The sequence below is a fragment of the Ammospiza caudacuta genome, chromosome 28 (assembly GCF_027887145.1).
Source record: "Ammospiza caudacuta isolate bAmmCau1 chromosome 28, bAmmCau1.pri, whole genome shotgun sequence".
In the NCBI taxonomy this organism is placed as follows: Eukaryota; Metazoa; Chordata; class Aves; order Passeriformes; family Passerellidae; genus Ammospiza; species Ammospiza caudacuta.
The window spans coordinates 1390274-1412852 of NC_080620.1; the positions used below are offsets into that span (position 1 = coordinate 1390274).

Below are 22579 nucleotides of genomic sequence, written 5' to 3' on the forward strand. Positions count from 1 at the left end.
TTCCCCGGTGTCTCGTTGTGCCATCCCGGGGGTGGGAAGCGGGGGGAAGCGGGGGTCGCTGGGATGGGGATGCGGTGCCGCTCGCTGCTCCTCGGGGCGGCGCTGGGGGCCAGGCGGGTGGCGATGGTGGCCTCGGTGATGTCCCCTGGAGCTCCTGGACCTCCGCGGTGGCTTCTCTCCATCAGCACCGTTCGGGTGTCCCCGGGGCCGGAGATGCTTGGGGGATCAGTCTCCTCATCTCGCTGGGACAACGGGCACCTTCGTCCTCTTCCTCCTCCTCGCCTGGGCCGTCGCGGGGGTCGCTCTGCTCTAAGGCACTGCCACGTCCCTGTGTCCCCTTCCCGGCCCCGCTGTCACCGCACGGGACGGGGGCGGCTCCTCCGGGACCCCTCCCCGCCGCAGTTCAGGCACTTGACGCGGGGCCGGGGGCTCCGGGGGGCTCCGGGGGGCTCCGGGGGGCTCCGGGGGGGGCTGGCTCTGCCCTCGCCGTCGCTCGGGCTTCTCTGCTCCATCCTTTTGTATCCAAAAAGAAAAAGAAAAAAAAAAAAAAAAAAAAAAAAAAAAAGCCAAACCCAAAAAAAAACCAAAACCACCAAACCCAAAAACCCCAAACCAGCCGTCCCGGCAAGTCGGTGCCGGGGACTCCACCTCCTCCTCCTCTTCCTCTTCCCCATTTTTTGTGATTTTGTTTTCTGTTCTCTTCTTCTTTTTCCTCCTTTTTTTTTTTCTTTTTTTTTTTTTTTTTTATGATGATTCCCTCTTAAAAGTGCATTTCCTACAAAATGTGCAACACGAGCGCACCCTGCCTCCCCCCCCCGGTACCTGTCCACAGGAATGCATAGCTCAAACACACGGACGCACGGCCCCCTGCCCCGTAACCCCCGGGCGCGGGGACACGGCTGGGGACACGGGGACACGGCTGGGGACACGGCTGGGGACACACGGGCCCGGGCCGGTGCAGGCTTGGGGGAGGAAGGCGACCAGAGAGATGGTGACCGGAGCCTCGGCGCGACCGTGGCCGCCGGGCTGCGACAGTCCCCGTGCCGCGTCCCCGCTGGAACCGGGGTGCCACCGCCGCTGTGACGCGTGGGGCGAGGTGGGAGCGTCCCGACACCGACACCGACACCGTGTCCGAGCGGGAACCGAGGTGCCACCGCCGCCGCGACCATCCCGGCCGTGCCCATGCACCCGCTGGGGTCACAACCCCCCTCCTCCTGCGCCACCCGCTCGATCCACTGTGCCACCGCACGACCGTCACCGCAGCGCGATGTCACCGTGTCACCGCAGCGCGATGTCACCGACCCCGGGGCGCTCGCACAGCACCGAGCGCCACCCGCCCGCCCGGGAGCGCGCCCGCTCTGCCCCGCGGGGCTGCGGCAGCGGGAAGGGTTCCCCGGGAGGGGTTCCCGGGAGGGGCTCCCTGGCCCAGCCCCACGAACCCCCGACAGTCTGGGCCCGGGGGGGTCGGCGGGGGAGGTTTTGATCTTTGTTACTCACATAGAGGCAAGAACGAGAGAGTCAAAGCCGTTTGCATATTCGGCGAGCGGCCGGCGGGGCCGGGAGGCAGCGCTGGCACCGCTCGTGTCAGGTCTCAGCGCGGCGCCGGCCCACGGGGTAAAGAATAGTGTTTTTTCTTTCTTTTTTTTTTTTTTCTTTTTTTCCTGTTTCTTTGTTTTCTGGCGCATCGCCGGGGTGGGGGGAAAGGTCCTCCTGGGAGGGGTTGTTGGTTTGTTTGTTTTTTTGTTTGTGGGTTTTTTTTTTTTTTTTTTTTTTTCTTCCATTTTAAAACAGTTTGACCCTTTTCCTTCTTCCTTTCCCTTGCTCTTTCCTTCGGGTGTGGGTTTTGCTTGTCGTCGTCGTCGTCGTCGTCGTGAGGCCGCGCTCTCCGTCGTCACCGCAAGGCTGGGCCTGGTGCTCGGGGACGGGGATGTTCCTCTGGGGGTGCCTAAAGCAGAGGAGAAGGGAGGCGAAGGGGCGGCACGGCGGCGATTATCCCAGGTACCAGGACTGCCGGAGAGAGGAGAGGAGAGAGGCCGGCGTTAGTGCTCTGCCCCCGGGGCTGCCCCGTCCTCCCGCCGCTCCCAGAGCCCGAGGCAGCCGCCCCTGTGCCGTCCCTGCGCTGTCCCTGTCCTGTCCCCGCGCTGTCCCTGTCCTGTCCCAGCGCTGTCCCTATGCCGTCCCTGCGCTGTCCCTGCGCTGTCCCTGTCCTGTCCCTGCGCTGTCCCTGTCCTGTCCCCGCGCTGTCCCCGCTCGGCGCACGGGGCTCGGTCCCCACTCCTGCGCTGAGTTTGTCCGTCCTCCGCACCGCGGCACCCGCGCTCCCCTGGGTCCCTCTGCACCTTCACGGCAAAGGGAGGCTCTTCCAGGGCCACCTGGGGCCAGGTAGGGGGTGGCACGGTTGGGGACCCCGCGAGGTGCCCCCCTGCCACCCTCCCATTGTTTCCCCCCCAGCCCCAAGTTCAAGTTCATTCCCGATTACCTCATGTCTGGTTTCCGTTGGAAACGAGACAGCTCGGGGCCGCTGCTTCCCTTAACCCTTCCAGGCCCCGCCACACATGACCAGAGCGCGGCAGGTCTCAGCTGCCCCTCTGGGACACCAACTCCTACCCCGTGCCTCAGTTTCCCCAGGCAGAGCATCCTCGAGCCCTGGGGAGCCTCCCTGAGCATGACTGGGGACACCCATTCACAGGGACCCTGGGGGTCCCGGGGCTGCGAGGGGCTCTGACCCCTATCTCTGGACAGGCACTCTGGCCCATGCTCCTCCAAGGCTCTTCTGGTGCTGCCCCAGGTCTCCTCTTTAGGGACTCAAGCCCACCCCATGTGCAGGACTGGGGAAACTGAGGCAGGGTGGGGGGTGTGATCAGAGCCGGGTCCCCCATGTTTTCCCTCTGGAACGGCACAGCACCCTCAGGTGTCCCAGCTCATGGTTCCCAAATCTCACAGCCTGGCACAGCACAGCACGCCCAGGTACCCTGTGTCACTGCTGACAGCCCCCAGTGCCCACCCGGCACAGCACAGCACCCTGAGTACCCCCCCCAAGCAGGGCAGCACCCCAGGGTGCCCCAGCATGGCACTGTCCACACCCCATCCCTCTGTCCTGTCACCTGTGTCACCTGCCAGGCAGGACTGCAGCTGCCCTGCAGGGAATGCTGAGGCCAGACCACTCGTGCCACAAGTGAGGCCAGGAGCTGCCACCCCTGTGCTGGCACCATGGCACTGCCTGCAGCACCAGTGCCAGCTCTGGAACCCAGGACTAATGCAAAGCCCCTGGAAAGGCACACACAACTCCTGCTGCAGCTGGCACAGCCACGGGCACAGCTGAGCGAGAGCAGTGCCTGTGCCCACACTGAGAGGGACCCACAGCCCTGGTGCTGCCCCTTTGGGGATGTCCTGGGCACCTAGGCAGGGTGGTGCCAGGTGGTGCCAGGCAGGACACTGCCAGAGTATGGCAGTGACCTTTCTCTATGACTCGTGGTGGCCCTGAGCCACCAGCAGTGCCTAAAGCCCTGGCACCGGGTGCCCGTAGTGAGGATGTCACGGCAGCAATGCCCAGGGGCCGCAGCGGTGATGCCAAGGCAGTGATGCTCACAGCAGCAAAGCTGGCAGTGGCAGTGCCAGAGCTGCAGTGCCATGGTGGTGATGCCCATGGTGGCACTGCACATGGAAATAACCCCACAGTGGTGACGTTCACAGCAGTGGTGCCCAAAGTGGCATTGCCACAGTAGTAACACCCATGGCAGTGATGCCGTGGCGGGGACGTCCACAACAGCAATGTCTGCAGTGGCCAGGCCGGTGGTGGCAATGCCCACGGTGGTGATGCCACTGCTGTGGTGACACTCCTCATGGCCTCAGACATGGTGGCAAGGCCACAGCAGCGATGGCCACAGAGGTCACATCCACAGCAGCAATGTCCCACAGCAGTGATGCCACAGTGGCGATACCCACGGTAGTGCCCACAGCAGCAATGCCAACAGGAGCAACAAACATGGCAGCAATGCCACGGTGGTGATGCTGTGGTGGCAAGGCCCATGGCAGTGATGCCATGGTGGCAATGCCCTCAGCAGCGATGCCACGGCAGTGATGCCACGGCAGGGGCGCCCACATCAGCAATGTCACGTCAGCGACAGCCACAATGGCAATGCCAGCACTGGCCATGCCCACGGTGATGCCATGGCGAGGGTGCCCGGGGCGAGGGCAGGAGGGTCCCCCCAGCAGCATCCCCGCTCTCACCTGTGCCTGATAGATACTCCCAGGATCCCTTGGTCCTAATCCCACGAAGGAACGGTTCGCAGGGGGCGTGCCTGGTGCAGAGTAGGCTGGGGAACAAACGAGAGCTCATTAACGGGGCTGTGGGTGGCACTGCCATTGTCCCCCCAGGGGCCAGGCCCGGCCCTCTCCCTGGCACTGCTGGGACGGAGCTCCCTGGCACCCGGTGCTGGCGACCAGGCAACGTCCCTGGCTGTGACCTGCTGGCAGGCGGATGGAGCCCAGGGTGCTGCACCCAGGGGTGCTGTGCTCGGACGGTGCCACCCCGAGGCTGGAGGGGCGAGGTGCCCCGGGGTGCAGGCGCAGATGGTGCCCTGGCTGTGCCCGCGCTGCGGCTCCCAGAGCTGAGCTGCCACGGGGAGAACAATGGCAGTGTCCAGTTCCACTTGGCCACGTCACCCTGCTGCCACCTCCATCCCTCAGCTGGGGATCCAGCAGTGGGACCTCCAGCCCTGCTGAGCCTCTGGGTTCAGTCCTGCTGGAAGCAGAGTGCTGCCAAGGGGAATGGGGGATTTGGGGACAGCCAGTGTCCTCCTAACGCGTCCTGCCCTGAGCCTGCAAGAACTTGCACTCCTCTGCCCCTCCCCAAGGCTGTGACCCCATAATCAGCCAGGCCATCCCATGCTGTTCCCTCCAGATTGTCCAGGCTTTGGCTTCTCTGTGCCATGGGATCTCCACACCTGCTGACCAGTTGCTGGCAATCAGCCATGGCCCATTACCCAGGGACAATGACTCGATCAGGCAAGGCTTGACTGTGTGGGGACACAGCAGCCACATGGGGTGCCATGTCTCATGGGTACAGCAGGATGGGAACAGGAACAACCCCTCACAGAATGTGGCGACGGCACAGTGTCCCACCACTGCAGCACACACCCCCATGCCAGGCTGGAGTGACACCAACTCCCCTCTGGCTGTTGGGCCCAGCACCCAAAGCCCTCCTGGCCAAGGCACTTATGGCCCCTGAGGTGGAGGGGAGGCCAAGGAATTTGTCACCATGCTGACAAACCCCCAGGTGCCACCTGCAAAGAGCTCTGGGGACCCACACACAGTCCCTGCTCTGGCACCACTCACACAGTCCCTGCTCTGGTGCCACCTCACATCCCCAGCCAGAGCAGAATCCCCAGTGCCAAGGACCCCCCTGGCAGCAAGAGTCCAACAGCCCACACCACGCACCAGGCACACTGTCCCTAGTCCCAGTGCCACCCGCGTGCCAGCTGCTCCCCGCTCCCGGCAGCACAGCCACCACCACGGTGGGACAAACAGACACGGAGAGACCATGGCCTCCCCCACAGCACTGCCCACACCGAGGGTCTGGGCAGGACACTGCTTTGGAGAGCCCTGCCACGGCTCCACTCATGCTCAGAGGGACAAGGAGCTCGAGCTGGTCCCCGGGACCAGCACACAACCCCTTGGCTCAGCGGCCACGGCGGCCACCGGCCCAAGCCCTGTCCGCTCCGACCTGCCTGAGACCCAGCAAACTCATGGCGTGCCGGCTGCCGCCCTCTCCCCGGCTGCGGGGAGGCCACCTCCGCCAACATCCCCCCAGCCCGGGACAGGGGGACACCCTGGGGGGCTGTGAGAGGAGGGGCCAGCCGGGCCGGGGAGCAGGGGGGCGCCGCGGGTGCTTACTGGGTGATGTCGGCGAGGTCGTCCCTCCCTCGGAAGTTGTCGTGGTGGATTTGGTGTCAGGAGAGACGGCCAAGCGGGGCATGCCGGGGGGAGGTGGCGGCGCCAGCATCTGCGTGGGCAGGTAGTGGCTGGGCACTTTCACTTGACCACTTCCATTTAACTGGGGACAACACAGACAAAAAACAAACAGCACAAGCCATTAGGATGCACGCGCACAGCAGCACGGCCGGGGAGCCCCGGGGACAGCCCCGGCACAGGCACGGGGTGTCCCTCACTGCACATATGAGTTTGGTGGGTCTCAGAGCAGCCCTGAACGGTCGGCGCTGGCAGCAGGCAGGAAATGACGGCGGGACAGGAGGGGTTTGGGGGCTGTGGGGGCCATGCTCCGTGGGGTCATGGCCCAGAGTGGCGCACGCTGCAGCTGGGACCCCTCTCTACAGTGACGGGGGGTCTCTGAAGCACTCCTCGGAGGGGTAGGGGCACCCAGAGCCTCCAAAGGCTCCTGCACCAGTGCTCCGTGCCCAACCTGGCCGTGGGCTGCTCCTGATCTGGTGTCCAACAGCACAGCACGGAGCCACTGCACAGGGGAACAGTGGCCATGCCCCTTACCCTGCCATCAGCCCCTGCTGGAGAGGGGAAAGAGGCAAGTGGGGCTCCCCAAGAACTCTGCATCTGGGAGGACAAAGGGGGACACAGGACAGTATGGGAGCAGGAACACCCCCAGGCTCTGGCTTTGGGTATGAAGGGTGCCCTTCATGGGGTGTGTGGGGTGCTGGGGTGAGGGGTGTGTTGTGTGCTGGGGGGTCTGGGTGTATGGGGTGATGGTTTGGGTGCTGCACTCACTGGGTGCTGTGTGTGTGCACGGTGCTGGTTACAGAGGCTGTTTGGTGATGGGAGCGTGGGCTGTGGGGTGATGGCAGTGTGGGTGTGTGGGGTCCCATGTCTGTGGGGTGCACTGGCTGCATGGGAGTGCAGGACACTGTGGCAAGGGAAGGCCCACAGCAGCACAGTGTGGCTCTGCCACCCCTGTGGGGACACTGGGGACATGGGTACAGCTCCGGAGGAGCTGACAAGTCACCCATGGGCTCTGCAGGTGGATGGGGCACGTCAAGCCCATCACTCTCCAGGACACGCCGGCAGACGGTGACTCCAGGAGATGGTCACACACCCCTGGCACACACCTTGCTCCCCCCAACACCCCAACACCGGCTGACGGCTCAGCCCCAGAGCACCCCAACACCCGCGGTGCCCCGTGCTGGGCAGGGGCACAGCACCTCCATCGCCGCACACACGAGGCGCCAACACGGAGCAGGCGCGGCAGCGCTCCCGAACCAACGCACGGCACGGCTGGAGCTCAGCCCCACAGAACACCCGCCGGTGCCACCGGCACACCCCGACCCCCCCGTGCGGCGGCAGAGGTGACAGCGGCGGCGCCGGTGCAGGGGACTCTCGTCGGGCAGCCCGGCTGGCAGCAGCCCCCGGTGCCCACGGACAAGGCTGCGTCCTTACCGGTCCGGGCTGCTGGTTGGACGGGTCGCAGGCCAGCGAGACGAGATCTTTGAGCGGGTCCTGCGGGTTGAGATGAGGCGGGTACCGGATGGCCGTGTGCGGGAAGTAGGTGGAGGCCGTCTGGGGAAGGATGGAGGTGGTGGGGAAATGCAGCGCAGACGATGGGTGCGGGCTTCGGGCGATACCTGCGGGCGACAGCAAAAGGGGACACGCAGCTGTGTCACTGGCTAGTGGCTGCCCCAGCCCCCCGACCCCTCAGCGCTCTCTCTGTGCCTCGGTGTCCCTGGCAGGACGCTCACCACTGTGCACAGCGATGACGGGACGGTGGTGCTGCGTGAAGCTGCTCAGCCGGGGCGAGGAGTCCTGGGGTGATGGGCTGTTGAAGGGGGACTTGTCCATCTCTGTCTTCTTCACAGTGGGGGAAATGCCTGGGGAAAGCAGGTGCAACATCAGGACCCTAAATCCCCAAATCCCATGGCTGCTGCCATCTCAGTGCAGTGTTGGGGGAGCTCATTCTGGGGGCAGGGGGCATGCCAGGGTCAGGGTGGGCATGGGGAGGGTGGTGGTGTGAGCGTGTGTGTGTGCTGGCAGGAGGGTGGGCACACCTCTGGGGGCACACCTGTGTGCATGAATGAGTGTGCATGTGTGTATGTACAGCACAGCTCCGTACCTGTGTGTGTACTCAGGTGTGTGCTCCTGCAGGTGTGTGTATGTGCGTGCACACAGCTCTGTGTGTGTGTGTCCCACCCTGGTGGCAGAAGTAGGTGCCCTCATGCATGACCCTGCAGCCCCCACATGGCACCCACCTCCCCTGGCACATGGGGCTGGGGGCTACAGGAGCTCCAGGGGAGGCAGAGAGGTGCCAGCAAGGGGGTGACCACCCCAGAGCCCCCTGGCAGCAGTGGCTGCCCAGGTCCCTGAGGCCACCCCAGGGCACAGAGCTGAGCAGGGGGGTTGGCAGCACGTTAATCCCCTGCCTCCGTGGCTTTAGCTCTGGCCATTTGGCCCGGGCCTGGTAATGGGTTTAGCCCTTTCTCAGTCGGGCGTTAGGAGGATTTCCCAGAACATCCCGTACAGGATTGCCAAGCCCCCTCCCCGCCGACAGGGCTGAGCCCCCCCTGCCAGCCACCCTCACCCCTGCCCGGGTCAGGCCACAGATGCCCTGGCACAGCTCCCTCCTGCCTCCATGCACCATTTTGGGGAGGGGGCTGCACTTTCCCCAGGAACCCCCCTGCACCAGCCCCACGGGGCAGGATGGGGTACAGTCCCTGCACACATAGGACATAGTTTGGGGGCTGGACCTGCATCCCCTAAACCTCCTTCCAACAGGATTGGTGCCTCCAGCCCTCCAGCCAGGCACCCCCAGGCTCTGGCAGGGCTGGGGGGCTGCTGTGGAGCCCACCCCGCTGCTGGGGGAGGCAGGAGAAGAGCCAAGGGAGGAGGAAGAGGAGCAGCTTCTTTGCCTGCACCTCGGGGTGTGGGAGCTGCTGTGCCAGCCCTGCAGCATCACTTTAATTAGCCCAGCCCCCCCTTTCTTAATGAACAGCTAATTGGGGCTTGTCTAGACAGGAAAGGGAAAAAAACCGCCAAGCCAGAAAGCTGTCCACAGTGATGTGGGGCTGGGGGAGCTGACTTGGGGCTGGGAGAGGCTGGTGTGGGGTTGCCAGACCAGCCATGGGGCTGGAGGCTGGGTTGGCCCTACAGAGAGAACCCGTGTTAAAGGAGGGATCCCTGTAGTAACACCACAGTCCCCACAGAGCCCTGCCCAAACTGGGGGGCCACATACACACCTGGGCACCTATGGAAAGCCTGTGCCTAAATCAGGGGGGCTTGACAGCAACCCCACAGACCCCATGGAAAAGCAGCAGGAATGTTCTGGGGGATTTGAGGGCGGCACTGCAGCCCCCATGGCTGGTGTGTCCTGACCTTAAGGCCCATAGGGACACTGGGGCACAGACAGGGCCCAGATGGTCACACGGGGTTCTGGCAGTGGTTTGCAGAATGCTGGGAGCAGGATGGGGGCCCCAGGGCACGGGAAGGGCACTGGTAAGGAGCTGGCACCTACCCCCTTCCATGTCTTCTGTCCAGTTGCGGCTGCTGCTGGTGGGGGAGTTGGAGGAGGTGTAGTACTCGCCCCCAGGGCTGGTGTCAATGTCATCCTCCATGGACCCCGACTTGTGCCGTTTGCTCCTGGGGACAGGGAAGGGTCACAGAGTCATGGAGTGGTTTGGGTTGGAAAGAACCTTAAAGCTCATCCCATTCCACCCCTGCCATGAGCAGGGACACCTTCCACTATCCCAGGCTGCTCCAAGCCCTGTCCAATCTGACCTGGGACACTGCCAGGGATCCAGGGGCAGCCACAGCTGCCAAGGCCTCCCTACCCTCCCAGGGAAGTGAACCCATCTAGCCCTGCCCTCTGGCAGTGGGAAGCCATTCCCCCTTGTCCTGGCACTCCATCCCTTGTCCAAGCTTCCTCTCCAGCTCTCTTGGAGCCTCTTTAAGCACTGGAAAAAGCTCTAAGCTCTCCCTGGAGTTTTCTCCAGGCTGAACACTCCCAGCTCTCCCAGCTTGTCATGGGTCAGTGCCAGCCCATGGCAGGACCTGGCTGCCCCTTGCCTTCCCCATGGCCGTGCTGGGGCTGGCCCTGGCACCACCCTGTGGTGGCACAGCCCCGGTGGCACCTACCCGCTGGAGGAGGTGCTGGGCAGTGTCCTCCTCATGCCGGTGCTGGAGGGGTTCAGGTCATAGGCCAGGTGGCCCTGCAGCTCCCCCAGGGAGAAGTTTGGCCCTGTGCCCGTCACCACAGGTGCTGCAGGGAGAGAGGGAGGGGGGTCACTGGGGCTCGGTGGGGAGGGGAGCCCCAGCCCATTGCAGGGTGGGGGGGCTGTTGGGACACTGCTGTGCCCAGGCAGCCAAGGGCTGGGCTGTGGCATCACAGTCACACTCACTTCGGGACACCTGGATGAGCTCGGTGACACTGAACACCCCCGAGGTGACGAAGCTTTCCTGGAAGTCTGTTGAATCTGTGTGAGAGAGAGGAGGGGGTGCTGAGGGGGCAACAGGACCACCCCTGCCACCCTGCATGGCCTTGTAGCGATGCTTGAGGGCATCCCAAATCCCATCTGTCCCCCTCCTCAGCTTCCACTCCACTCCCTGCTCCAGCAAGAGACCACCCCAATTGGTTCTGTCTGCTGAAGATGCCCTGGACCTGCTCGGTGCCTCAGTTTCTTTCCCTGTGGCTAAGAGAGCTGGCAGGGCTTGAGGCTTCACCCTCACCATGGGCGCTCCATGGCAGCTGCTGTCCCCAAGGGCTGTGGCCTCTGTGGGACTCTGCTGGGTGTAGGACAAGGCTAAGGCTATGCCCAGCTCACTCCAGGGGCCAGGCAGTGGCTGGCAGCTTGGCCATATGTCATTGTGTGTGTCCCCCCCCCCCCGCCATGGCAGGGACCCTGGGGACAGTCTGGGGTGTCCCTCGTCCTTTTCCCAAGCGCTGCCCTCTGCACTCACCCAGCGTGATGGGTTTGCTGTCCTCCTGGTCCGAGCCAATGCCTGTCCGGGGGCTGCTGCTCTGCTCTGCATCTGCAAGAGGCAAAGCCCAAGGTGAGCCCCCTGTGCCAGTGACAGCCTCCAGGCTGGTGTGAGCCAGGGGTGCCACCAGCTGACTGCCCTCCCGTTGCCCTGCTGGGGGAAACTGAGGCACAGGCTGCCCAGCAGCTCTCACCACACAGCAGGGCCATCACCAAGCTGGCATGTCCCCAGCCACTGAGGAACAGCCACCAACCAGCCCCTCTTGCCCTCCCTGCCAATGACAGGAGCAGGGACAGTCCCACATGCAGGGTCTGGGCAGTGCCCCCCGCAGGAGGGGAACCCCAGGGCAAGGATGGGTGATGCTCCCCTGGCCCTGCTCTTGCCTCCTCTCCTCTCTCCAGCCACAGCCGTGACCCAGTGCTGCCCCACCAGGCAGTGTCACCGCAGCATGGCACAACCTGTGGCACCTTGTTCTGCCTCTGCCCAGCTCCTGCAGGGCAGCAGGGCTTGGGACAGCACCTGCTCTGACCCCTGGAGCCCTGTCCAGCCCTGCTCCCTCTTTGCTAAAAATATCCTGGCTCAGACGCTGAGCTCAGCAGCCCTGGCACAGCATGGCACAGCCCAGATCCTGCAGTCAGGAGCATCCTTCGTCACCTGGCTGCTCCCAAAGCCCCTCCATGACTTTTGCCATGCATTTCTCCCCCATACTCTTTCTTCTCCCGGTTTCTCCATTCTCCTCCTCCTCCTCCCACCCCTTGGCCTCCAGCATTTCTCTCTGGCAGCCTTGGCAGATGTCAGGAAAGGGCTGAGACAATCCAAAAACACCAACAAAACCACGCAGCTGCAACTGCCAGCACATGTGCCCGCCTTGGGATTTTTCCCTTTCTCCCTGCTTTTCTCCTCCTTTTTCTCCCCTCAAGTCCCTAGCACTCACATGGGGCTCCCAGACTGGCTAGGCAAGTTATCAATGTGGGCCCCATGCCAGCCTCCACCCTGACACCCCTGTGTGCTGCCCACCAGGCAGGTTATCCATGGGGGCGGTGGGACTGCGCCACCTCCCAGCCTGACACCCCGTTGTGCCCACACCCCCGGGACTGCTCAAGGCCGCTGCCAAATCAGCCATTTTGTCTCCCTGCCCAGGTGCCGCCATCCCCTCCAGCCATCCCGTGCCAGCCTGGCACCACGCTGGCAGCGCCATGGCATCCTGCCCTGATGCCGCTCACCGCCACCAGCCCCCCCCCCGTGCCCGCACCCCAGGCTCCCTCCAGGCAGCCATTTTAGGGAGCAGAAACTCCCCCTGGAGACGGGCGCAGGGTTCTTTCCTTCCCTTCCCTCCATTTCTCTTTTTCTAGCCCTATTCCCCCATTTTGAAGCGGCTGCACGCCCAAGTATCGGGGTGTGGGTGGTGGGAGCGAGCGGGGCACAAACCAGCGGGGACGGGGGAGTGGCTGGGGACCCCCCCGCGCATCCACGGGCACCGCGTGGCCGGACACGGCCCCTCCTCGCCTCTAAAAACAACAAATCTGGCGGCAGCTCTGGAAGTGGTTAGCGTGGAGCCCGGCCAAGGCGCGGGACGGAGGCTGGCGGTCACAGCCTGAGGCCGGCCCGGCTCCCCACAGCCCCCAGCGTGGCCTCAGGGCTCCCGGGGACCCCGATGCCTCCCAATGGCCCCACCTGCCCGGCCCGGGGTGCTCGGCCTCTGGGTGCCTCCCCAGGCCGTGCCCTCACCTGGTGCCTCTGAGGGGCCCACGCAACACCCAGGGACCCCCACCACTCGTGCTGAGGTGCCCACACGGAGCTTTGCCCACACCAAACCAGCCCAGCCTGGTCTCTGTTCTCCCAGGGCACTCGGGACGGCATCACAGGCCCTGGGTTCCCCAGGTGGGCCCCACGGCCCTGGACCCCCACACCACCCCACAGCACCGCCCTGACCCGGCACTGCCAGTGCCCCTCACCGACCCCTGCTGCTGAGGGACCCTGGGGAGCTGTCCCCAAACCGAGCACTCGGCTCCCCCGAGCAGCAGCCGGGACTGTCCCGAGCTCGGAGCTCCGGGAGCAGGGCCGGCCCCTCGCTGCCCCCTCAGTCCGGGCTGATGGAGGCGGTGGATGCGAGGCGGGGGCCGGGGCTCGGCACCCCCGGCGCTCCCCGTGGCTGGGCGGGCGAGCTCGCCAGCAGATTTCTGGCTGCCTCCTCGGCGCGGGGCGGCCGGGCCAAGCGCTGTTCTCACCGCCATGTGACGGCCGCCTGCGCCGGCTGGCGCGCTAAAATGGCGAAGGGAGCCCCGGGCTCACGGGCCGCGCTCCCCACAAGGGGTGTTTGGGGGAGACTCCAAACCCAGGGCCCAACAAGTGGCCCCACTGCACCAGAGAGGAGAAAGAAGCCTGTAAAGTTCCCCCATGCCCCCGCTGCTTCGTTGATCCTGCGCCCTCCACTCCCCCTTCGGGAGGCCGGGATGGGGGATGGAGGTGGGGGTGGTCCTGCTGCCAAACTGTGGGGAGCTCAGCGGGGAGGGGGTTCAGTGCCGGGGTCGTCTCCGGCGAGGCAGAGTGCTCAGTGCCCAAACAGGTCGATTCAATCTCTTTTAAAAATAGCCAAGTGTGTGCCCGGGGGGGCGCCTGGGCTGCCTGGGCTCCGGGCCGCGCTGGCAGCCTGGCCCGGTGCCACCCATTGAATTACGGATCCCGCACCCCGGCACCGCTGGCTGGCACGGTGCCCCCGGGCCCCAAGCGACACCCGCCCGCGGTCTCAGCGCGTGGGAACGACCCCCGGGCAGCAGGGCCGGCCCCGGGGGGTGTCACTGCAGGCCGGGTGCCCCCCGGGGCTGGCGCAGCTGCGGGAGAGCCCTGGCTCGGTGCCCGAGCGCTGACGGTAACAGGGCACGGTGTTACCGGCAGCGGCGCGGGCGCAGGCGCAGAGCTGGAGGATGCCGGGGGCTGGGGGAGCTGCTGGCGCCGGTGGGAGCAGTCCCAGCCCCACATCGAGGGCAGCAGCCTTCCCCCTTTTCCCCAGCTCTGCCAGCCGAGGGCAGGGGATGGGGGAGAGTTGAACACTGCTGTCTGCAGGCTTCTGCCCCGTGCCTCAGTTTCCCTTGGTGCTGGCTGGGGGTAAACTGCCCCCCTGCCTCACGTTCCGTGCCACAGCGCCCCAGCACCTCCTCAGGTATCACTGCACTCCTCTGGCTGCCCACGGCGACAGTAAGGCCTGGAGTGAACAGCGTGAGCAGGGTGGAAGAACCCTGGAGACCGGAGGGAGCCAATGTGCCGTGGGGCAGATCCCACTGCAAGGGCTGGGGTGAGCGAGGCTGGGGGAAGGTGTGATTTGGGGGCCCTGCCCTGTCAGACCCCCAGAACTCCTCATCCCAGTCTCGCAGTGACCCCAGGCCCGAGCGGCACCGCCTGTTCCGCTGCCCGTCCCACTGTCCATCCCTCTGCCGCCAGGCTGGGGTGGCCCTTACATAAACCCGGAACAGTCCTGCTTGTGTAACCTCCTTTATATAATACCCTGAACCGCCGCGTGTGCCGGGTAAATCCTGGCTGAGCCGGGCCGGCCGGCGCGCCGGGGCGCGGGACCCCCTCCCGCTCCGTGCCGCGGCCCCCGCCATGCCCGGGGCGCTGCGGGGTGAGGCGGCTCCGCTGGGCCCCGGCCACCAGCGCTGCGGGCGCGGCAGCGCCTCCTCCCCCCGCCGAGCGGAGCCCCGGGGAGGTCCTGGCCGGAGGCATCCCCCGAGGTGGCGGGGCGGTGGCGGGGGGGACGGACGCGCCCCGCTGCCACGTACGCCGGCCGCGGCCAGCTGGCCCGGGCGGGAGCCTGGGAGGCGCGAGCACGTTGGCCGGCGGCTGCGAGCGAGCGGCGCTGGGAGCGAGCGCGTTTGTCCTCGGCCGACCCCGGCCGGCACGGGGAGATGGCAGCGGCCGGGGGGAACCCCCCCAGGAGGGCGGCGCGGCCGCCCCCTCGCTCAGCCCTGCCAGGCCTGGGCTCCATCCAGGGCTGCCGGCGTCCGCGGAGGCGAGCGGGGACAGATGGCAGCGGGGAAAGGGATGGGGAGAGCGGGACAGACAAAGGGAAGGCTGAGCCCCCCTTTCTCCGGGACTCTCCCCTGCGGGGTGCTGGCATCCAGCCCCCGCGCCCTGGGCTGGGGGTACCTGGGGGCGCAGCTGCAGGGAGGGGGTGGGAGAGAGGACAGACGGATGGGAGAAGGAAAGGAGAGAAAGGAAGGGAGGGAGGGAGAAAGGAAGGAAGAAATTAAGGTGGAAAGAAAGGGAAAGGAAAAGGGACAGGGAAATATGCTGCCACTATCTTGCTGCCCCAGCAATTCCAGCCCCGTGGCAGAGCCCCACAGCACAGCCAGCGTCCCCCCCACGTCCGATGTGCCCCCAGCACGGCCCCTCCGATGCTCCCCCAAAAGCAGCCCCTGCACCACCACCACGCAGGGCTGAGGCAGCAGTTTCCAAGCCCTTCCCCAGGACTGGCCGAGACTCCAGTGCAGGGACCAGTGTGACAGGGGACCGTCCCCCGCCCCAACTGGCAGTGCCAACCCTGATCGGGGGTGTAGGGGCACACAGGGGGCTTGCCGGCGTCTGTTCCCCCCCTCCCGCGGCCACGGGCGGGAGGGAGCACCGTGGGCATCTGCCGCCCCAGCTGTCCCTTGCCAGCGCAGCACGAAGCCGGGCACCCGGCCAGGATGGCAACTGCGGCCCCGGGGAGGGCACGGCGCTTGCCAGCGCGGGGGGACGGCGGGTGGCGAGGGCGGGGGACGGCAGGTGCTCGTGAGAGGAGCTCGCTCATCTTTTATTCATCGGGTGCCTAACGGTGCGCGGAACCGCTCTGGCCCCTTGTCCCCTCGGGCGGCACAGGACGTGGCACCCCGTGCCAGGGCCCGGGCAGGCACCGCTCACGCTGCCGGGCCGAGCACGGCCCCGCTCGCTTCGGCGGTGACGCGAGGCCGGGGCTGGCAGCGCGCACTGCGGGGAAGCCGTCCGGCTCCGGCACGCCGCCGGCTCGGCGCACTGCGGGAGAGCCGGGGAAGCCCTGACCTCCCCAAGGTCGCCGGCACATCGATCCTGAGAGCTCGAGCACATGGAAACCGGCCCGGCCGTGCCAGCGCCGGGCTCGCAGCGGGGCCGCGCTCGGCAGCAGCGGCACCTCGGGCAGTGACGCTGCACAAGACGGGGGTGGCACCTGGGGAGCCCCCTCCCATCCCGCTGCTGCAGCACACAGCCGCGGGGCAGGAACGCAGCCCCTGCGGGTTCTCTGGTGTCTCAAACCCTCCTGCCCTTTCTCGGGGTTCTCCTCCTGGACTCGCCTACCCCGTTCCCCTCAACCCCGGCCTCCCTGGCTGTTTGGCTGGGAGTAGGGATACCGGGAACAGGGGAAGGCTTTGCTCGTGTTCATCTGTGTGCTGGGGGGTTCTCCAGCCTGCCTGCCCACCGGTGCCCAGCTCTGCGAATGACAGATCCCAAATATTGTGAACCCCATCAATCTTCTCGTGACCCTGGCGATAAATATTTGCGCGGGGGCTGGCGGAGCGGCGGTGCCCGGGGAAACGCCTGCCCCCTCCATCTGGAGGGGCTGAGCAGACGCTTGGCACGGCCGGCCTGGCACGGCCGCAGCGCGCCTGGGACGAGAGCCCTGGCACGGGCTCCCCGGCAGATTGGTGCCATCTGCCTCGCGCCGCACCCAGCGGTGAGGCTGGTGGGGGGAGATAAGGGGCTGCCAGGCGGTGGGAGACGCAGATGCTGGCACAGCGCGGGGGTCCCTGCCTCCCCCCAGGTGCTGTCCTCTGGCGGCGGCACGGCCGGGGCTGCCAGGAGCTCGATGCCACCCTGGGGCCCACGGCCTGCTTGCCCTGGGCACCCATCTGCTCCCACCCCGCTCGGCCTGGGGGCACTGCCGGGAAAAGCTCACTGCAGGACAGAGCCCCCTGAGCATGGGGGTGCAGAGAGCCTCAGAGGGTGTGAGGGGCCAGCACCGCCCCTGCTCTGCCTCTCGCCGGCTCTGGGAGCCTGGGTGGGAGGGAGTGGGGTCCAAGGATGGGGGCTTCCAGCACGGGGATACAAGGATGCATAGATGGGGCTGCAGGGATGGAGGCAGCATGGTGAGGGCGCAGCAGGGGAGCCCATGGAGGTGGGGGGCACTGGTGGGAGGTACAGGGAGGGGGGCACTGTCCCCCCCACCCCCCAGACTGGCTGCTGCCGTCAGGAGCTGCTCGGAGGAATCTCTCCGTAATGCTCCGAAGGTCCTGGCACCATCGGCTAGGGAGATTGATTACCATTTTACTGCAATGCTTTTGACTTTCACCGGCGACCTCCGAGCTCCCCCAGCCCCCCCGCCCCCCCCCGCCGCACACCCAGCTCTGGGCTGCAGCGCCGTCCCCTCCCCCACTGCGGTGTGCACAGCCCAGCCCTCACCCAGCCCCGCACTCATCCCGCATCCATCCTGCATCCTGCATCCAGCCCTGCTCCCATCCTGCACCCATCCTGCATCCAGCCCTGCTCCCATCCTGCATCCAGCCCTGCTCCCATCCTGCCTCCAGCCCTGCTCCCATCCTGCCTCCAGCCCTGCTCCCGTCCTGCCTCCAGCCCTGCTCCCGTCCTGCCTCCAGCCCTGCTCCCGTCCTGCATCCAGCCCTGCTCCCGTCCTGCACCCAGCCCTGCTCCCATCCTGCTCCCGTCCTGCATCCAGCCCTGCTCCCGTCCTGCATCCAGCCCTGCTCCCGTCCTGCATCCAGCCCTGCTCCCGTCCTGCACCCAGCCCTGCTCCCGTCCTGCACCCAGCCCTGCTCCCGTCCTGCACCCAGCCCTGCTCCCGTCCTGCACCCAGCCCTGCTCCCGTCCTGCACCCAGCCCTGCTCCCGTCCTGCACCCAGCCCTGCTCCCGTCCTGCACCCAGCCCTGCTCCCGTCCTGCACTCATCCTGCACCCAGCCCTGCTCCCGTCCTGCACCCATCCTGATCCCATCCTGCCCCAAAGGTGCCGGGGGTGCTGTCGCAGGGCTGGGTGCAGGATGGGAGCAGGGCCGGTGCTGCTCTGGGAGGACCCAAGCGCCCGGCACTCCCTGCACCCCACGGCCACCTCCGGGGCCAGCAGGGCTGGGACGGAACCTCCCCGCGGCCTGGCACAGCTCCTGCCTCAGTTTGCCCACCCGGGGGCACGGAAAGCCGAGGACAGGGGGAAGAGCCGAGGGGCAGAGCTCGCCTTTGCCACGGGCCCGGGGGGGCCGTCCGGGCGCTCAGCCCCTGCCGAGGCTGCCCCAGCCCGCGGGTGGGGAGCGCAGGGCCGGGGGCTCCTCCATCCCCCCCTCCCCGGCGTTGCCAGAGCAGCGGCTGGGAAATTGTGCTGACACCGGCAAAACCGGGCGGCGGGGGCGGGGGAGCGCGGGCGCACGTGCTCGGGCTGATAACGGCGCTGCGGGGGCTGCGGGGAGCCCGGAGCGCCCGGCCGGGGGGGCTCTGAGCGGGACGGAGCCTCCCAGCCCCGCCTGGGGGGCTGCGGATGCTGCGGGGGAGCGGGCAGGCACAGGGAGCGGGGAGGAGGCAGGAGCAGGCAGGAGGGGGCAGGAAGGAGGGAAGATGCAGAATCGGGCAGGAGGGGGCAGGAAGGAGGGAAGATGCAGAATCGGGCAGGAGGGGGCAGGAAGGAGGGAAGATGCAGAATCGGGCAGGAGGGGGCAGGAAGGAGGGAGGAGGCAGAACCAGGCAGGAGGGGGCAGGTAGGAACGGGCAGTGTGCCGGGCAGGAGCAGGTAGGAGGGAGCAGGAGGACAGCATGTCAGGCAGGGAGAAGCTCCCTGAGCCCACCAGGCTGTGGTACAGAGATCCCCAGCACCCCTCGAGTGCTGTCGGCAGCCTGGCCATGCCATGCACGGTCCCATCGATGTGGTGGCTTCTGTTCTGCCTCAGTTTCCCCACCAAGGTGGGAGGCGGAAACCCCTCCCATCGGCCACAGCCTGACAGAACATGCCCACTGTGGGCTGGGACCAGGCCACGCCGAGCACCCAGCACCCTGCAGCACCCCAGGGGTCCCACGCTATTGCTCCTGGCCCACGCTGGTCCCCCTTAACCAGGGCCAGAGCGACCTTAACAGTGAAAGTGAGAGGCTGCCAGGCCTTATCAGGGAGTATTTACAGCCGCTGTGTTCCCAATTAGACAGTCAGGTGACTGCGGCTGCTGGGGACCCAGACACCGGGGTCAAGGTCGCCGCTGGAGGGGCGGGGGTGGGAGAGGGGCAGCCACCTCCCGGGGACAGCAGCTGGACATGGCACGGCCAGCGAGGCACACCAGGTGGCAATGGGGACCCCGCTGCAGAGGCTGTGGGGGTTCTGCTCCCTGCCTTCAGCTTGGCCACTGTAGGGCTCCCAGTCCAGCATCAGGGTGCCCCCAGTTCAGCCCAGTTCAGGGTGCTCCAGCCCAGTGTGACGCTGCACCTCCAGCTGAGCCAGCACAGCGTGTCCCCAGTCCAGCCCAGTGTGCAGCAGCCCCATCCCAGTGAGTACAGGGTGCCCCCAATTACAGCATGCAGCAGCCCAGCCCAGCACACACACCCCACTCCTGTCTGGGTGCACAGGGCACCCCCAGTCCCAGCCTGCACCCTGGGACCCCCTTCCCAGCAGGGCACCCACCTTTCCCAGTGCCCTGCTGGGTCCCTTGGTGCCACGGTGTGGGCGAGTCACGTGTGTGGGCACAGGTCCTGGCAGCGCACGTGGGCAAGCAGGTCCTGCCGCAACCACGGATGTGCCCCACGCCAGCCCAGGGTCCCAGCTGGGCCCTGGGGCAGGGTCTGGCCCTGGCTATTCCCCGCTGGAGGCTGTGCCCCACCTTTCCCCAAAGCCATGAGGGCCTGGCAGTCCTGCCAAACCCCTTCCCTGGGTGGTGGGGGAGGTCACTTGCCTGCCCTGCCTCAGTTTCCCCAGTGACACCCAGCATATCCCATGGATAGCTGGGCAGAGAGTGTGCCCACCGTGATTCACAACACTGGCACCTGATTTGCTGGCACTGCTGGCACCACAGTGGCCTCTGTGGTGTCACTGTCTGTCCCTGGGCTCTGGCCAGTACCAGGCAAAGAGCCACAGCCCCACATTCCCCCTGCCATGGTGCTGATGAGGGTGAGCTCACAGAGCTGGGGGACATCACCTGGTGCTGTGGGCATGGGCAGGAGGTGCTGCCAGGAGGGGACCAATATCCTGCCACCCCCACACCCCTGGGTAGCTTGGCCTGGCCAGAGGTGGCCACGAGACCCTTGATCACCCCTAGGGCTGCAAGTCCCAGACCCTCCTGTCTGTGAGCCAGCCCCGTGCCACAGCCCAGCCCTCAGCTGGGATCACACAGCAGCTCCCCTGGCCCCTCACACACCTGGGGGTGCTGGAGGATGGCAGGGTGAGTGGGGCAGCTGCTGGCAGGGTGTCTGTGCCAGCATGTCACCAGCCAGGGACAACAAACCTGCCCAGGTAAAATCCCCACATCTGAGCCTCCCCTTCCCAGCATGTGGGGAGGTGATGTGAGCTGGTGGAGAGAACAATGGCTCAGGGATCTGAACTGAGAGACAGAGCTGCTGCCTGCGCTGCACTCCATGACTCAATTTCCCCCTTTGAGAGCAGGTTTGACCCTCCTTGCTGCAATGAAAGCAGCCAGTTCTCCCAGCAAGTCCATGGCACCCCCAGGCTGGTACCACTATCCACAGCAGGAGCTGCCCCCACCATTATTGCTGTGCCCTCCCCAGCCAGCCTCGCTGCCCAGTCCCTGCTCTGGCATCGAGGGGTTGGCACCGTAGTCCATGGCAAATGGGCACTGCTGGACCTCCTCCAGCTCCAGCCCTTGGGGATGCACCAGGAACAGACTGCCCCTTCCCTGCCCACGCTGCCCACCCACTCCGCTCAGCTAGGCACAGGATGTGGGGTTAGCTCTGGGTTTAACCCCCAAAACTCCATGCTGGGAATGCCCAGAGGCAGCAGCATCCTCAGGCACCTTTGTGTGCTGCTCCTGGGCAGCTGGGATCAGCCCTGGCTCGGGGAGAGGGGCCAGGGTGTGGGGCAGTTTGAGAGGGAAGCACTGCGAGGTCTGCAATGGGAAAGGTGTTTGGGAGCGGTGTCCCCAGCTGGAGACGGGGATGGGACAGGTGGGGAGGGACAGCTAAAGCACAGCCAGGCCCTGCCCTGCAGGCACACAGCACCCACCTCTCTCACGGACGAAGTAGGCCAGGTAGAGGTCGAGCTCCTTGACGGAGACGCTGATGTGGTGGGGCTGGACGCAGAGGATGGGGTTGGTGCACTGGCCCGACTTGACCAGGCGCTCGCCGTCGGTGCTCTCCAGCGGGATCCCTTTGAAGAGGATGACCATGACCAGGTCCAGCCGCCACACCTTGTCCGCCTGCCGCAGGCAGTCGATGCGGCGCATCTTGCCCTTCTGGTCGGGGTTGGAGAGGACGCAGCACGAGGGCTTCTTGCCCGTGATGGAGAGCACGAAGTCCTCGCGGCACTCGGGCCGGATGTCCTTGCGCAGCTTGGCCAGGAGGCGCGAGGCCCATTTCTGCTTCACCTCCGGCTTCTCGCTCAGCAGCTCGTCCTTCACCGCCCTCTCCTCATCCTTCGTCATCCTCTTCTCGTGCTTCTTGAAGTACTTGCGCTTGCGGGCCTGCAGGTTGAACCAGGTGTAGGCAAAGGCCCTGACGTGGGGGAGCAGCGCCTCGATGAAGGGGTGGAACTCATCCTGTGGGAGCAGAGGGACAGGGGTCACTCCTGGCCGAGTCCCTCCAAGCTCCCTCCCGAGGTGGCTGTGGAGCCCTGGGGACCTGCCAGGCTCATTCCCACTGCGCTGCATTCCAGTGCAACCAGAAGGAAAAGCTGTGGCAGAGGCACATGCCCACCAGGGTCAGGGATCCTCTCACCGCCCAGCGAGGTTATCCCCATTTCAGCAGACCTCCATAAATCCCACCTGCAATTTTCCCGAGCCAACAACCTGCAGGGAGTGGCTGGGCAGTACAGCAGCCAGTGCCACAGAGACGGGCTCCTGCACAAGGTTGGCCACCTCAGCAGCTCCCAGACCCTCTCCCCATTGCAGGATCTGCTCCCACCAGGTGCAGAAATCCCACCTGGAATCCCAGCTGACACTGTGCCCACCGGAGCCGCTGTGCGGGCGTCAGGTGCTGCCACAGCACAACACCCCAGGGCCGGCTCCCCCACGCCTGCAGCATTCCGGGTGCTCCCACCCGAGCTCTGGGTGCCTTGGACCTCTCCACTCCCTCTGGACCAGTGAGAAACTCCCCCAGTTTGCCCCAGTTGCAGCCAGCCCGGCGGCTGGCGCCTGGCCCGGCACACAAGACGTGCTCTGACTGCCTTTTTCCATTTGGTGAGCGCTGCTGGATGAGTCCAGCCCCAAAAAGAAAACAAGGAAAATGCATCCCCATCCCGGGCCCCTCCTTCTCGCATCCCATTTTTTTTTTTCCAATTTGGAAAATCAGTGCTTCCTGGCTGGGGGCCCACAACCCCACCATGGGATGGAAAGGTGTTGGGAGCCTTCCTGGTGAGGAGCAGCACAGCTTGGAAAGCAGCAGGCAGAGGGTTGGACATCGCTGTGTGGAGCCAGGGCAGCACCAAGCTGGTCCCCAAGGGCAGGATTTGGCCCTTGGGGTCCCTCATGACTGTGGGGAGGAGGAGG

General features: G+C 66.0%; 1 protein-coding gene across 4 annotated transcripts in view; it reads right to left on the bottom strand.

Annotated features, from left to right (window-relative positions):
- Window positions 1-1720: 1720 nt before the first annotated feature.
- The window catches only part of NFIC (nuclear factor I C), a 38244-nt gene continuing 17385 nt past the window's right edge, over window positions 1721-22579 (bottom strand). For 2 of the 4 annotated variants that reach the window (XM_058821219.1, XM_058821218.1), the window contains exons 2-11: window positions 21100-21631; window positions 10912-10983; window positions 10353-10427; window positions 10090-10213; window positions 9470-9594; window positions 7704-7832; window positions 7405-7589; window positions 5896-6055; window positions 4231-4316; window positions 1721-2007 (exon numbers count right to left, since the gene is read on the bottom strand). In XM_058821219.1, the coding sequence (XP_058677202.1) occupies window positions 1990-2007; window positions 4231-4316; window positions 5896-6055; window positions 7405-7589; window positions 7704-7832; window positions 9470-9594; window positions 10090-10213; window positions 10353-10427; window positions 10912-10983; window positions 21100-21631 (1506 nt within the window). In that variant the 3' untranslated portion in view covers window positions 1721-1989. The remainder of the gene's footprint in view (window positions 2008-4230; window positions 4317-5895; window positions 6056-7404; window positions 7590-7703; window positions 7833-9469; window positions 9595-10089; window positions 10214-10352; window positions 10428-10911; window positions 10984-21099; window positions 21632-22579) is intronic. The other 2 variants (XM_058821220.1, XM_058821221.1) reach the window with 2 other exon arrangements.